Genomic DNA, 14,812 nt, shown 5'->3' on the forward strand with positions numbered 1-14,812 from the left:
GGTCATTAACACTGCGGCAGATACAGAGCGTTACAGAGAGGGGTCATTAACACTGCGGCAGATACAGAGCGTTACAGAGAGGGGTCATTAACACTGCCGCAGATACAGAGCGTTACAGAGAGGGGTCATTAACACTGCGGCAGATACAGAGCGTTACAGAGAGGGGTCATTAACACTGCCGCAGACAGAGAGAGTTATAGAGAGGGGTCATTAACACTGCCGCAGATACAGAGCGTTACAGAGAGGGGTCATTAACACTGCGGCAGATACAGAGCATTACAGAGAGGGGTCATTAACACTGCCGCAGACAGAGAGAGTTACAGAGAGGGGTCATTAACACTGCCGCAGATACAGAGCGTTACAGAGAGGGGTCATTAACACTGCGGCAGATACAGAGCGTTACAGAGAGGGGTCATTAACACTGCCGCAGACAGAGAGAGTTAAAGACAGGGGTCATTAACACTGCCGCAGATACAGAGCGTTACAGAGAGGGGTCATTAACACTGCGGCACACAGAGAGAGTTACAGAGAGCGGTCACTAACACTGTCACAGACAGAGAGAGCATTGCAGACGAGAAGAGTCACTGACACTGCAACAGACAGAGAGCATTACTAAGAGAAGTCATTAACACTGCCATAGAGAGAATTACAGAGGGAAGGCTTCATTAACAGAGCGTTACAGACAGGTGTCATTAACAACGTAACAGACAGAGAAATTTACAGAGGAGAGGAATCAGTAACACTGCATCAGACAGACAGAATTGCAGAGAGGAGAGGAGTCATCAACACTGCAACCAATAGAGCGCATTACAAAGTCAGAGCACAGAAAGTGGCCTCTCTGTCCTGGGCCAGAGCTGATCGCTGAACGAGGAGCAGCAGAAAGTGCATTAGAAAGTTCTGACATTCTGACTTTCTGACTTGCTGTAAACACAAACACCAGTTCCGAAGAATGTGTTCTTGTAGCTGGTAGTTGTTTGTCTGACCTTGGTGGGATTTTACCCTTGACGGCCTAAGACTTTAACTCAAGTGCCACTCTTGAATGTTTGCCCCATCAGTCTTATTATCATCTGTCAGCATTTATCCTGATCTCAATTGTCCTATACAACCCTGCAATGTACCCCTGGGGCAGGAGTCGTCCTGGTCGAAAACCTCTGTGCGTTCAAGAATTAATTCCAAACGCGGATAAACATTACAGTGTCCACTGCTGGAGGTGAGGGAAATAACAGCCTGGCCCAACACGTCACAGCAGTCCGGTCTTCATGAAGCCTCACTCAAGTACATGGATCAGCAAAGCAAACACGACTTACAAGAGCGGTTTCAATAACGAGAGAGATGCAAGATACCGGATCAATCCGCCGCGGCGCCCCAGGATCCCGCCGACAGCTAGCCGCGCGCCAGACACAATCGGAGCGCTGACCTCCTCTCTCTCCGCCTCTCTGTCGCAGAGGGAAGGCTTTTCGCGGAGTGTCTCCCACGCGCCCGCATCCAGGAGACGCCGCACATGAAGGGCTGAGTGGGTGCCATTCAATTCGCTACTACCATCAGGCTCCTCTGACACAATAACCCAGTGAGCGCTGCATTAGTCATACGCACAAGCACGTCCGACCGCACGTCGCTGGCTGTCAGGTAACATCTTCCGCTTTCTCTCCATTCATCAGCCCGTCCCTCCCCCCCACGCTCCGCCGTCCATCCGCCCACGGGCTCCTGCGGGAATCACTAGCGTCCACAGCTCGGGGCCGAATTTATATTCTGTTGGCCACCGCAAGCTTTTCTGAAATCCAGCAATGCAATGCTGATGAATCCCTGATGGGGCGACGGTGTATCATAGTGGTTAAGGAGCAGGACTTGTAACCGAAAGGTTGCTAGTTTGATTGTCTGCTAGGGCACTGCTGTTGTACCCTTGGGCAAGTCACTGAAACCAGAATTTCCTCAGTAAATATCCACCTGTATAAATGGATAACATGTAAAAACTATAACCTATGAAAGTCTGTCTGGATAAGAGCGTCTACTAAATGCCAATAATGAAATTTAATGTAACGAATCTATGAATTTGACCGTCCTGAATGACAGAGATTAACACGAGACATGTCTGTCTGGCTCTCTCTCTCTCTCTCTCTGGCGACAGCACATGGAATCTGGCCTATGGGGGAAAACATCAGGATTAGATTAGACCTTGATGCCACAGGAAATGTAAAAAAAGATGGACGTTTTTACCTCACTGACCTGGAAAAACTCAGCGATGGTCGCCACGTGGCTGGCACAGGCGCACTTCCTGGCATCAGGCACATCCTCGCCAACCTGGGCACAGAGAGAGGACAATACCGCAGTTACAAGACGGAGCCAGTTAACGTACTGCCTTTGTATAACCTGTTTCTTATGATCCATATCCATTATCCTTATCCACAATGATCCATAAGAAATATATGTGTGGCAGCCTAGCATAGTGGTTAAGGAGCAGCACTTGTAACCGAAAGGTTGCCGGTTTGATTCCCCACTGGGGCGCTGCTGCTGTACCCTTGGGCAAGGTACTTAACCCACAATTGCCTTAGTAAATATCCAGATGTATAGATGTATAAATGGATAAAAGAACTGTAAATGTAAAGAACTGTAATCTATGTAAGTTGCTCTGGGTAAGAGTGTCTGCTAAATAATGTATTGAAACACCAGTAACAAATAAGAGTCTCAATATTGTAGAGTACCTGCAGAGCTATGAGTGTTTTAATGAGAAATTATCTTCATAATACAGAAATGGAAAAAGTGCCACAGCTGCCAGTGAAAACACAGCCAAGCTGGCAAAATAATGGTAGAGTACCGCAGCTATAGTAATTGGATTTCTTCTGCAAGCTGATTAATGGATACGCAGCTGAACACCATAACAATAAACCATGGAATTGGTGGTCAATGTAAGGGAGGCACTCTCCTTTATGCAAAGCTTTAGATTTGTTTCTAAATTTCCTCATCTTAAATTACTGTGGCTGGACTGCAAACTCAGGCATTCAGGCAAACCGCCGGAACTCTGAGGTGATTTCAAAGCAGCAGACAAAAATAATACAGCACTTCACGCTGACTGTGTGGACGTAGGAAGGGAAAGGAATAATAACTAGATATATTAATAGAGTTCGTATTTATAATGCTGCCATATCGCATATCTGAATATGCTTTTAGCCTGATCCGGTTTCTGATATTCTGAACAGTAACACTCCAGAAAACTCCAAATTCATCCAAGCACCACTCAACAGTTTTCTCAGTGTTAGACGGAGGGTGGTGTGTGTGTGTGTGTGTGTGTGTGTGTGTGTGTGCGCGTGACACCCAGTATGATGCTTTCGTTCTGTGAAAATAGTTTTTTCCTACTGCAGTAATTTAGTTGTCTTGCCTTGCCACAGCCAGCAGGAGGACCAATCATCGACCGATGACTTCAGCGGTCAAACAGGACGAACGCACGCATGCTATAGGGGGAACCATGGGAACGCCACGTCCAAGGAGGCGGTGACAGACACGGGGGGGGGGGGGGGGGGGGCAATCTGATCAGCTGCGGTGCAGGGGAAAGCGGCAACCAGCGACGTGACTCACCCAGTTGATGAGGATGTAGCGGGGAAGGGCAGCGGTGGGCTCCTTCAGGCTGCAGAAGCCGTACATGACGCAGGTGTTGTCGAAGGTTCCGGCAATCTCCGACAGGCCCCCATCTGTCAGTGACAAAAAGGAGGAGAGGTGAAACGCCGCACCCCACACCCCCTCACACATGACCTGTCCTCACATCCCCCCCACCCCCAACCTCCACCCCCTAACCCTAGCCCGTAACCCCACCTGCGCTAAAGCATTTGCCATTTGAGGAAAGAGCAAGGAGCGTGTGGTGAAAACGCACCCCCATCAACCCCCCACCCCCGCCAGCACATTTCCACAGACGGCTGATTGAAGGAATGACACAATTTCCACACTGGGGTGGAGCCGCGGTCCCGGCAGATTAAAGGTATACACACAATCAAAGCAATCACATGAAAGGCCTTTGTGGGTGGCTGAGTGGATAAGTGAGCCTCACACGCAGCTGTGTCCTTCACAGGAGAACACTCCCAAAGGCACATGTCACACTCCCACACCGGCCCATGTTACTGCCAGCCTACAGAAGCGTGGCACAGTGGCTACACCAATGTGACCACAAGGTTGTGGGTTCCAATCCCGGATGGGCCACTGTTGTGGCACCCTTGATTATGATAGTTAACCTTAATTGTTTGAACTGTAAATATATGCTGATGTATAAATGGATACAACAGTAAGAAAAAAATGTAAGCTGAAGTACAGTACCAGTCAAAGGCTTGGACACACCTACTCATAGAGGGGTTTTTATTTTTTCTATTATTACTATTTTCCACATTTTAGAATAATAGTAAAAACATCAAAACTACAATATAATGAATTATGAATTGGTGAATTATGCAGTCAACAAAAAAGTGTTAAACAAATCAAATCTTATATTTTAGACTCTTGAATTTTTTTCCTTTTTGCAAGGGAATTCATACATAGGCATCAACTTCACTATTTATATTTGTCTAAGAAACAGAATTCCAGAATTTAAGCATAAGTCTTTAGATCAACATGTCTTTGAATGTAAGTTCCCCACTATCTTAATGAGGTGTGTCTAAACTTTTGACTGGTACTGTACATGTCATTCTGAGTACGAGGGTTTGCTCGACAAATGAATATTGTAATAATGGAAAGCTGCCAGAGTCAGACTGTTCCCCTCAGACTTATCTTGTTACAGTCCGACTGCAGCACCCAGGCCTGTCAGTCAAACTGTCACATTCAGCGTCTGCTTCCCCTCAATTCTATCAGGCATTCTCCCTGAAAGTGTCAGAGTGTCTCAGACATTGGTCACTTTGTGGGAAGCCCACTTTTCGCTGAGGGGGAATGGCGTTCACTACAGAGAACATCCCGCAGCAAAAGCCACAATGATAGTCACAGTAACGATTCTCTCACCTCCCTCATTAAAATCGAACGCTGAAGCGAAAAAACAGCTTAATTAAAATAATAAATCTAGAATTATTTTTCATGGTTAAATAAAAGGCAGTATCACCATTTGTCATTTTGTCTCACTTGAAGTTCCAAAAGAAGACTCAGAATTGTTGAGGTAATGTCTACACAATTAACCAAACTGACACTAACAGTTCCCATTCACAGTTCAAAAAAATCCCACTTACCACTTCCTTTCCATGTCAGCTGTTCACAGCATCCCTCTTCCACCCCTGCTCCCCCCTGTCTCCTTTCCCTGTTTATGCTGTCGTAATGGGAAGGGGTGCATCAAGCTCGACCCCGAGGCCAGATGAGAGCCCTTCATGGAACTCCCAGCCAAAGACAGGTACCCCTATATTCACATCAACAGCAACCTTTCTTACGTATACCTCTTCAGCATATTCATATTTATGTATCATATTTATATAATCGGGGGTGCAAAAAATGAACTCTGTTATACAGTAATTGCTGTGCAGCGATGACAAAAAGCTCCAGCACACCACGGCGGCTCCCATGGGCCCCGAACGCTGCCGATAACGTCATCAACAGCGCTTGTCAGCTTTAATGGGGGCCTTAGAGCTAATAAATAATGCCCTTCGCCGTGGCTTCAAGCTCCCAGCAATGAAACGTTATTCCGAAATTACAGGCTTTTTCTCTCACCCTTTTCTATTCGTGTCATCAAGGCAGAATGCTTTCAAAGGAAAACCACGCCGACAATTTAGGCGTCCCTGGCAAAACAGTAATAAGGCCCAGCAGTACAGGGGGAAAAGGTGCCGGAGCTTACCTCCCGAAGATGCCAGTGTCAGATCATTGCTGTCGCCTTCATATGTGTAGAGGGCCCTGTGGGGGAAGGAGAGATGTTGTTAGAAAGAGATACCTGAAGAACACTCTTACACTTCTTAAAAAAAAAAACACACACGCATACATCTGCGAGAGCAGTCCTTTTCCATTCACAAGTGCTCTCCTACTCAAGTCGCTGGAACAAAAAATTATAACCCCGAGGATGTGGCGCAGACTCCCTCAGACAAGTCGTCGCTAAATTACAGCAAGCTGTTGCCCTCTTTCTGAGGTGAACCCGAACACACATACAGCCAATGTTACATGCTGAGGTCAAGCTTTTAGCGAGTTTTTTAGCTCTGAGGAAAGACATTATTCATTACTGCGTGCTTCGTTCTGCAGACAAAGCAAGGGCCCTATTTAATTTTTATTTCATTGCCAGCCAGGGAATTCTTTCCGACCAGCACTCTTTCCCTCTCCGCGTGGCTTCCAAAGGGGTTTGTGCAGCTTTCTTCTGAAAGCCAATTGAGAGCAGTGAAGTCCCCTGCGCATTTCGCTCTCTGCCTGGGGACGGGAGAGAGGAGGTCGCACAGTTAGGGGGACGTTACCCACAATTCCCAGCAGGAGCCCGCTTTGTCTCGTGGCCGAGCGGGTGAGATTTCCAGAAGCACCTCCTCTGTTGTATCTTTTCAATTTGTGGAGGGTGGTGTTTGCTCGCGGGGGTCTGAGGCCGGCCCCGGCTTGTTTGCCGCGGCAGACTGTGTCAACACAGCTTTGTTGCACCCTAACACAGCGGGAGAAACCTATGCCGAGCAAGGAGAGGTGAGCCTGCGTCACAGCCTGTCTGCCTCCCACTCAGCGGAGCAGCAGATTGGGAGAACCCTGACAGATCTGCTCGAGATGGAGGATTTTTTTTTTTTTTTTGAATTTACTATAACCATCCAAACCTCAGATGCTGCCAATCGCGGTGGCGTCGAAGCCGGTCGTCTTTAATTAAACAGAGACGGTGACGGAGGCCGGAATGGACTCTCTGCCAGAATTCTTCTGAAGCTATTTGCTTGGCAGCGGCTCGCCACTGTTCTGCCATCGTCCTTTCTATTCTACCGCAGCCGTTGGGAGGGACAGGAGAAGGGAGCGAAGGAGGGGGTGTGGAAGGATGGGGGCACCATCCGGATTTAGTCATTAGCAGAACTCTACAGAACCGAACAGGGGGTGGGGTGGGGGTAGGGGGAAATGCGGTTAAAACACAAACAATGGTGAGGAGGCAAGACAAACAGGAGGGAGGGGCGTCTTGCAAGCGACAGAGCAAAGCAGGAGGACCTCCGCAGATGGAGGGAGAAGCCAGCCGGCACTGGTTGCACACATGCCGAAAGAGAGCGGTCGAGTGCCGCGACAGACCCCTTCCCCTTGCCCAGACTCCCCTCTTTCGGTTCCGGGACGTGAGTCAATATGGCAGCTGCCACGCTCCCGGCAAAGGGACCCGACCGGCGAGGGTGCGGGGGGTGGGTGGGGTGGGGGAGGCAGATCGGAGCTGGCCCTGAATCATAGGCAGAGCCCGCCGGCGCAAGGTGAAAAGGACGGCGGCCCCCTTTTTACGAGGCCGAATTGTCAACCTCTGACAGCTCCTAAATGGGAAGCGGATGAGGCGGCCAGGCAATTCGCTTTCGGTGTTGCGGCAAAAAAGACAAAGGTTCAAGAGGAAGGTCAATGAGATTAGGCTGTGAATGTATGACGAACAGACGCAGGGGGTGTAATCTCCTTCAGCTAACGTTCATCTTCATGACACATGAGCGACCGGTGGATCTGGGGTGTTTGTATTTGCAGTTTTCTTGACTCCCACAGCCTGATCATCAGCATCACCAGAGAAGCACAAAACCAGACAACATGTCTTCACTGCTGCTGTCTGTCACGTCGAGATTATATATTGTGCCACAATCAAGGCATATTCTTGTCATCTAAAATTCCTGCCATTATATTTACTGAAGAAGGACTAGATCAAACTTAACAAAACTGAATACAGAGATGCAGGCAGTACTTTGGTGTCTCTGTAAAAGGCTACAGTTGACTTCACCTTACTGAGCTTCAACCATGTCAGTTTAAAAGAAATGGTCAATATAACATCATATTAATGCTTTATGAATGGCCCCACCAAGAGGTATAAAGAAATGAATCATGTTCAACATCCTGCTGCTTGATTCAATTATTGAAGAGGTCTTTGAGAATTGACTCAGCAGCTAATTCTTATAACTAGGGTCGAGTTTTTCCTTACAATTTGTCACCTCTGGCTTGCTCACAGAGGGCATTTAAGGTCTCCTCGTCAACCAGCTTTGCTACCTAAATGAACCTTATTCCACCTGAGACTTTCAATATTATTGCTTTTGGCTCATGCTATGATTCAGTTAAGATCATTTCTGCTATTACGGATGTGTGTAATGTAACTTGTAATGTTTCAGTGTTCTGTTTTCCACTGGTTAGATAGTAACTGTTTTTTCAGTTGTTCATTGTCAGTCTAGTATCCTGTCCACAGTTCTCTGCACATTTGGCACCGTCCTAATTTATAATGTTAATGTTTACTTGTCTATGGTTTCATTCTGTCCTTAATCCAGCTTCCGACAGACATGATTCAGTTATGATGACACATTTAGTCATTCTGAGTAAAAACATCTATGCTATATCAATCATTTAACTGTAAACTTCTATCAATCACACTTACAAATTTAATTCTGTCTGATTCACTTTCTGATTGATTGAGTGATTGATTGACTGACTTGTGGTTACTGCAAACAACCAAAGCTGAATGTTCGCACATTCTTTTTGACTTTAAAGAAAAATGAAAGAATACATCTTCAGGTGCTTGACTTGGGAGGAGAAGTGACATGACAAGGGGTCAAGTCTAAATGACAGTAATAAACGTTTCGCAGCTCATTGCTAATGAGAGCTCTGATTCAGAGTTGAAAAACACAGACAAAGGAAAAGCTCTGGTTCTCTCCCCTCCAGCACAGCTGTGCCTTGGCCCGTCCCGTTGTACCTTTCTGCTGAGTCCTCACATTTCACTGCACATAAGAACACAAACCCGGCCTCACTGTCCTTTGGCCTGATACATTATTTAAGGCCCAAGAAAGCTTTTTTCATCATCAGTTCATATACTTACTACATACACTACAGAACTAACAACAAAATGTGCTTTCAGTTCCCTGTAGAACATGCTTATGAAACCCTGGGGCAAAAAGGAGATTTTTTTTCCTGTATCTCTGCTGACAGTGTTTTGTTTGTAAATAGGATGGCAAAGGACAGCAAGGTTGCGCTGTATTGACCAATCCAGCTTCTTTTTATCTTTGAGATTAATGTTTTTTTCCAAAATATTAAATTCCTTTATTAAGCCTTGACTTTGACAGGATCTTCAACAAAGAATGCTATGTACGATCTCATCACCCAAATCAAATTCTCATTTCATTTTGGGCACCAAACTGTAACACAGACCAATGAGCTGGTGAGCCTGTCATTTCGGAGGTATTTGATTTAAGGCAACAGTAAATGGCTTGGCTCAGACGTCTAGACTGACCTGCTATGAATCTGCCACAGCTGTGAACCCGCAGACCCGGAGTGACTCCGGCTTCACAGGTTCTCAGCAGTCTCTTTCACACATGTGGAGGCCTCTCTCGATTGTGTCAGCTCTGACCCTCTCTTCTTATTAACCCCGACCCCCCCCCCCACCCCCCCCCACCACCACCACCACCACCACCACCCAGAATTCCCTGCACCCCAGCTCGTGAGTCAGCCAGCAGGCATGTCTCTGTGGAGGCCACAGTCTCTGGCCAACAATGACCCTTCCCACCCCACGGCTGCCTCTGTGTCAACCATTAGCTCATTCCCCGCATGCCTGCCGGCTACACGCCCGGCGTGCCCGGAGAGGGAGCGAGGGAGTGAGACGGCGCAGGGATGGGAGAGGAATGCGAGAGTGAGAGGAAGAGAGAACAGCGAGAGAGAGAGAGAGAGAGAGAGAGAGGGAAAGAAGGAATGGGAGAAAGAAAGAGAGAGAAAAAGAGGGAGAGAGAAAGAGAGAGAGAGAGAGAAAGTGTTTTACTCTTCATCGCACTATAAATAATTCCCTTTAAAGCCGACTCTTTTATTATTTATAAAAGACTCCCGTGACCTAGAAACGCTCCTATGAACGTCACAGCACCCAGAGTGGCTGCAGTCGGGCCTGAGCAGGGCCCCTTCTATTGTCTTAGAGGGTGGGAATGATTGGGCCGGGGTCTCCGGCAAAGCACTAATTAGTCCCATTTCAGTGTGTGGGAGAGAGGACCTGTTCCCACCAACTGCAGCCCACCAGACAAATGCCTGCAAGAGGGGAAAGGGAAAGGGGGGGGGGACACTACATGGAAAGACAAAATAAGACATGATGACCCAATAAACTTTTCTTTTCCTAATTAATGTGAAAGGAACGAATAAACAATATGAATGGGGGGTGGGGGGTTTATATGCAAGGAAACAGAAACAAAAAACAAGTGTAGAACACAAATGATTCCCGTTTCAACGGCTCAGAGCCCCTTTCAGACCACATCCAATATCATAGCTCCATCTGCCTGGATGCAAAAAACAAATCTGAGTGTCTCTTCAGTGGTTTCCTTGTCCAATCTGATGTGTATCCAAGAGCACAGCCTTCCTTTATGAAGGTTCAAATGAGCAAACCTTCTGCAAACAACACCGTCAGCCCTCCAAACCAATCAAGTCATCATCCAAGACACAGCCGACTGCGACAAAACTGCAATGCAATGCATGCTATACTTAAACATTACAGAATATATGAACAGCAGTCCACTTTACGATAGAGACTTCTGTGGAGATCTTGAAAATATACCAAATATATTATTGCTTTCTTGGTCTGTTATGCAACATCCATTAATCATGAAACTCCCAAATATAAACAGCGAAACAGAGGGCACTGCAGATTACATTATTTTGGGATTATCTCTCTGAGTACGCAACGACTGTGAAAGGTCAAACAGAGTGACTTCATCTGAAAGGTCGCCTCCGTTATTAGGCGGGTTTGGCGGATACACTCTGACCCCGGGAACCCGTCTCCTCATCCAGAGAAAATGCAGCTCTGCAGAATGGGTATTAACAGCCCCATCACACACACCGCTGGGAGCCGGGACAGAGTGTTAATACATGGAATGAAATAGAGGAAGGGAGGAGGGAGAAGTCCTTTTAGGATCACTGCACAGAGCTGTGAAGAGACAGTCCAGAGGACTGTGCTGTGAGTGCACACATACACACACTCACACACACCGTCACACATTCACACGCATACACATACACACACATACACAGGCTCACACACACACGCACACACACACTCTTACATACATACGGTCCCTCACACACACATACCTGTACACACGCTCACACACATATGCCCACATACATATACACATTCTCATACACACATACGCACATACACAAACACATAAGCACATAAAGACACGCTCACACACTCACACACATGCACGCCCAAACATAGAATCACACACACATGAACACACTCCCACAAACATACACATGCACCCACGCACACACACACACAAACACACACACACACACAAGAAAACACACATATACACGTTCACACACTCACACCGAAAAACACACACATACACACATTCATGCACACAGAGACACGCATGGACACACACAAACACAGACACACACTTGACTTGCTGGACTCTCAGGAGCCAGTATATGAGAAAGCACTGTAGTCCACTGAGAATCCAGTGCAGAGGGAAACCAAACAATGATATTTGAACTGTTTTCAGAAGTCTAACCCATCCCAAGGGCTAACTCAACAGAGAACGCAAACTGAATCGGTGCATTCCCTACAGAGAAAGGTGAGGGATAAAACCGCTTAAGGGCTTTCGATGATTCATACATGAACATTGGCAAGCGGATATCAGATAAGTCTGAAACCGGCTGCAGGAAACAGCTGTCTGCGTTGGGAACAACATGTAATTTTAGCATCTTCCTTTTGCTTGGGTAGTGAGGTATCCTTTCTGATTCTTAGCTTTTACAACTACATCGTGCCGTTACCCAGTCACTAAACTTGCAAGCCGGCAGATGATAGCTGAGATCACACCGATCTGCACAGACACAGAGCTTTCTCACCACAACGTGTGATGAAGCTTCTCCATGCAAATAAAAAAGCTGAGCGTGACACAGCTCCCGGAGCAATCCGCAAAGGCAGGAGCACTGATAGCCTGAAAAAAAAAACTGTGCATCTGTCTCAGGACCGCACGTTTGTCTGCCGTTCGGTATGCAGATTATTGACTATTCATTAGGTGCTGCAGGGGGAGATGCCAACAGAATTTAGAACCTGACTCCACCATTCTACCAGCCTCGAGAACACAGACCGATGGGTGAACATACAGACAGACAGCATGTGACAAACAGATCCTGTCAGTTTTTAGCATGAGATGAGAAGACAAGAATTAAGTTTATGGTCTTCTGTAGACAATCCTTCTACAGCCACATTTAATGTAATTGGGCAGAAACACATTTCTAGACAAAGGGCTTGCCTTTATGATGTCTATTAACATATGCAAAGAAAGAGGAGGGATATTTAGCATTGTATTTGGCTGCAGTCTGAAGAGATTTCCCTTGGCCAACAAGATAAGGCTGTGTAACCCCCGTAGTGACCATCGAACAGCAGGGTGGAGAGTATGCTACAGTAGATACAGCTGACAGGAGTTTTTATACTTATTAGTTTAACCATTTGTTAAATGGATTTGTTTAAACATGTCAGGATTGTCTAAAAACTCTTATGGGTCTTCTTTTAAGAAGTCAATAAGCCAGCACCGTGAGAACATCAAGTGCGCAGAAGTGAGACACGCTTCATTTGGAACGCACTGCGACCCGACGAGCGATTAGAACTAGCTTCATTTGTCATTACTTATTTTTAGATCGATGCACAGAAGTCAGCAATTTCAACACGCATTGCGAATTAAGTGTCAACCGCTGTGAGTCAGCCGTTGTCTAATGGCTGCATTAATCTAATTGAGCTGGCAGCACAAGTGCCATTAAGTCTCTTTTGTCCTATGGCAGGTCTTAGGCGGCCAGATATTTACAGACGTTGAAAAGGCAAAGTCGTCTCCGTTTTGCGTGGCTTTCTGGTTCAGTGTTCAGTGACTGGGAAGCCTTGAAAAATCACCTAAGTAAGAGCATGAATTCCCCAGTGCTCCTTTTCTTTGTGTGCAGCGTGTTGGGTACAGAACTGAAGACAGGCTTGACGGAACATGCTTTTCTATCTCCTCACAAACCTCCCTTACAGGTGTCACACAGCTGACGGAGAGTGTAAAACTTTCCAGCTGGCCGGCTGGGAAGATACCGCGGTATCTGCAGAGGAACAGCGGACGGTGGGCGTGCGCCACACGCCTCGCTGAAGCGTTTAGAGCGATGGCAGGTGGCACGCTTGCCCTTCCATCTCCCGGGCAGACTTTCACAAAGCCGAGGTCAGGACCTGCACTTGGTCAAGCGCTCTGTGACAGCTGTCAGGGAGGCAGGAGTTGACAAAGCAAATCCCCGCGACGACCACTCACCCGACCTCCCCCTGCTCCCCCCCACCACCACCCCACCCCTCCTCCTTGTCATCTTACACAGTCATGCTACGTCGGATCAGTAAGCAATATGGAGCTACTGATATTAAAAGTCTTAGCTGTAAGCCCTAATCTGACACAATGATTACTAGTTAAGCAGACCCCCCCCCTACTTTTCATTAAGATCATTGACCCATTTTGAGGGAAATACGTTAGCTCTGCCAGACGCTGTTGCCGATAGGACTATGCTCTCCTTCACAATTAAAATGAATCCGGGAGGGAATGATGACACCAGCTCTGATGGACCTCTAAATGTACATTCGATCACCAAACCCACAAGGCCAATTCCTCCAGCTTTGCAAAGCGTCATCCAAATCATGGACTCCACAGATTCCAATTAGCCAAACTCTTCACTTGTTACATTCAAAGTCATTTGTTCCACGGTTCCTGACTTATTCATGACCGGAAACATCCCAGAACAGGAGGGGTGGAAAGGCAAAGGAGGGAAAAATCAATGTGTGGCATTGTGAGAGAGCAGGGGTACCGGCAGACATCTGCTGCTGTGTGCTGGGGTGGGGATGGGGGTTGGAGTGGGGGGGGGGGGGGCAATGGCCTAGTGGGAGGATCCTTGAGCCAGAGCCCAGAGCCCACCGCTCAGTTGCCGAGGGATCCCCCCTTCCCTTCCACCCACAAACCTCACTCACGCTGGGAGAAACCAGGCCCCTCGCTGCTCCCTCATGCTGCATCACCACCACGACTGGCAGCATCCCCGCCGTCGCCATGGCGACCGCAGTCCCCAGCTGGGGGCTCTGCTGCCAATATCTGAAACGGAGTGATGAGCGAGGGGGGAAGCGAGGGGGGAAGGGTGGGGGGGAAGGGTGTGGCAGTGGGCTCACTTTCAGCTGAATTAGCACTTTCCACATGTCAGAAAGCAAATGGCACAGGGTGTGCACCAGGAAGCGGAGCCGAAATGGCCCCCAGAATCAAGTAGCTCCAAAGCCAGGCTTCTGAGACTTCCACAGTATTTTCTGATGGTTTGTGTAAATAAAAACAGACATAGTAAAAAAAAGTCACCAGTCCCTTCAGTTTTCCCATGCAAAGAATACAATTTAGAGCTTCAACAGTTTTATGATTTTTTTTTAAATCCCATAAGCAGTGATCAAGGGGGGGCATTTAATTACTGGATGTATAAAATGTAACAGTAGAGAGTAGGCAAAATCACAGAGGAGAATAATTGGACGCTTTCAGTCAGAGCACTGCTGTCATATTCAAACGCAGTGTATACCCGTGACACATTAAATGCAGACCTAAACGGAAGACCAAGCAGTCCCTGATTAATTAATCTTCCTTAATTACAGGCTGGACCCTTGCTCTTCCTTTTCGCTCACATGTCACACAGTCACACACTTGTTTGTCATTGTTCATTGTTCTGTTGCTTCTTG

General features: G+C 47.2%; 1 protein-coding gene across 6 annotated transcripts in view; it reads right to left on the reverse strand.

Annotated features, from left to right (window-relative positions):
* dbn1 (drebrin 1) overlaps positions 1-14,812 on the reverse strand; it is a 63,169-nt gene that overhangs the window by 15,011 nt on the left and 33,346 nt on the right. For 5 of the 6 annotated variants that reach the window (XM_036523334.1, XM_036523333.1, XM_036523332.1 and 2 more), the window contains exons 2-4: positions 5,789-5,844; positions 3,571-3,683; positions 2,215-2,298 (exon numbers count right to left, since the gene is read on the reverse strand). In XM_036523334.1, the coding sequence (XP_036379227.1) occupies positions 2,215-2,298; positions 3,571-3,683; positions 5,789-5,844 (253 nt within the window). The remainder of the gene's footprint in view (positions 1-2,214; positions 2,299-3,570; positions 3,684-5,788; positions 5,845-14,812) is intronic. The other variant, XM_036523329.1, reaches the window with a different exon arrangement.

The sequence above is a fragment of the Megalops cyprinoides genome, chromosome 3 (assembly GCF_013368585.1).
Source record: "Megalops cyprinoides isolate fMegCyp1 chromosome 3, fMegCyp1.pri, whole genome shotgun sequence".
In the NCBI taxonomy this organism is placed as follows: domain Eukaryota; kingdom Metazoa; phylum Chordata; class Actinopteri; order Elopiformes; family Megalopidae; genus Megalops; species Megalops cyprinoides.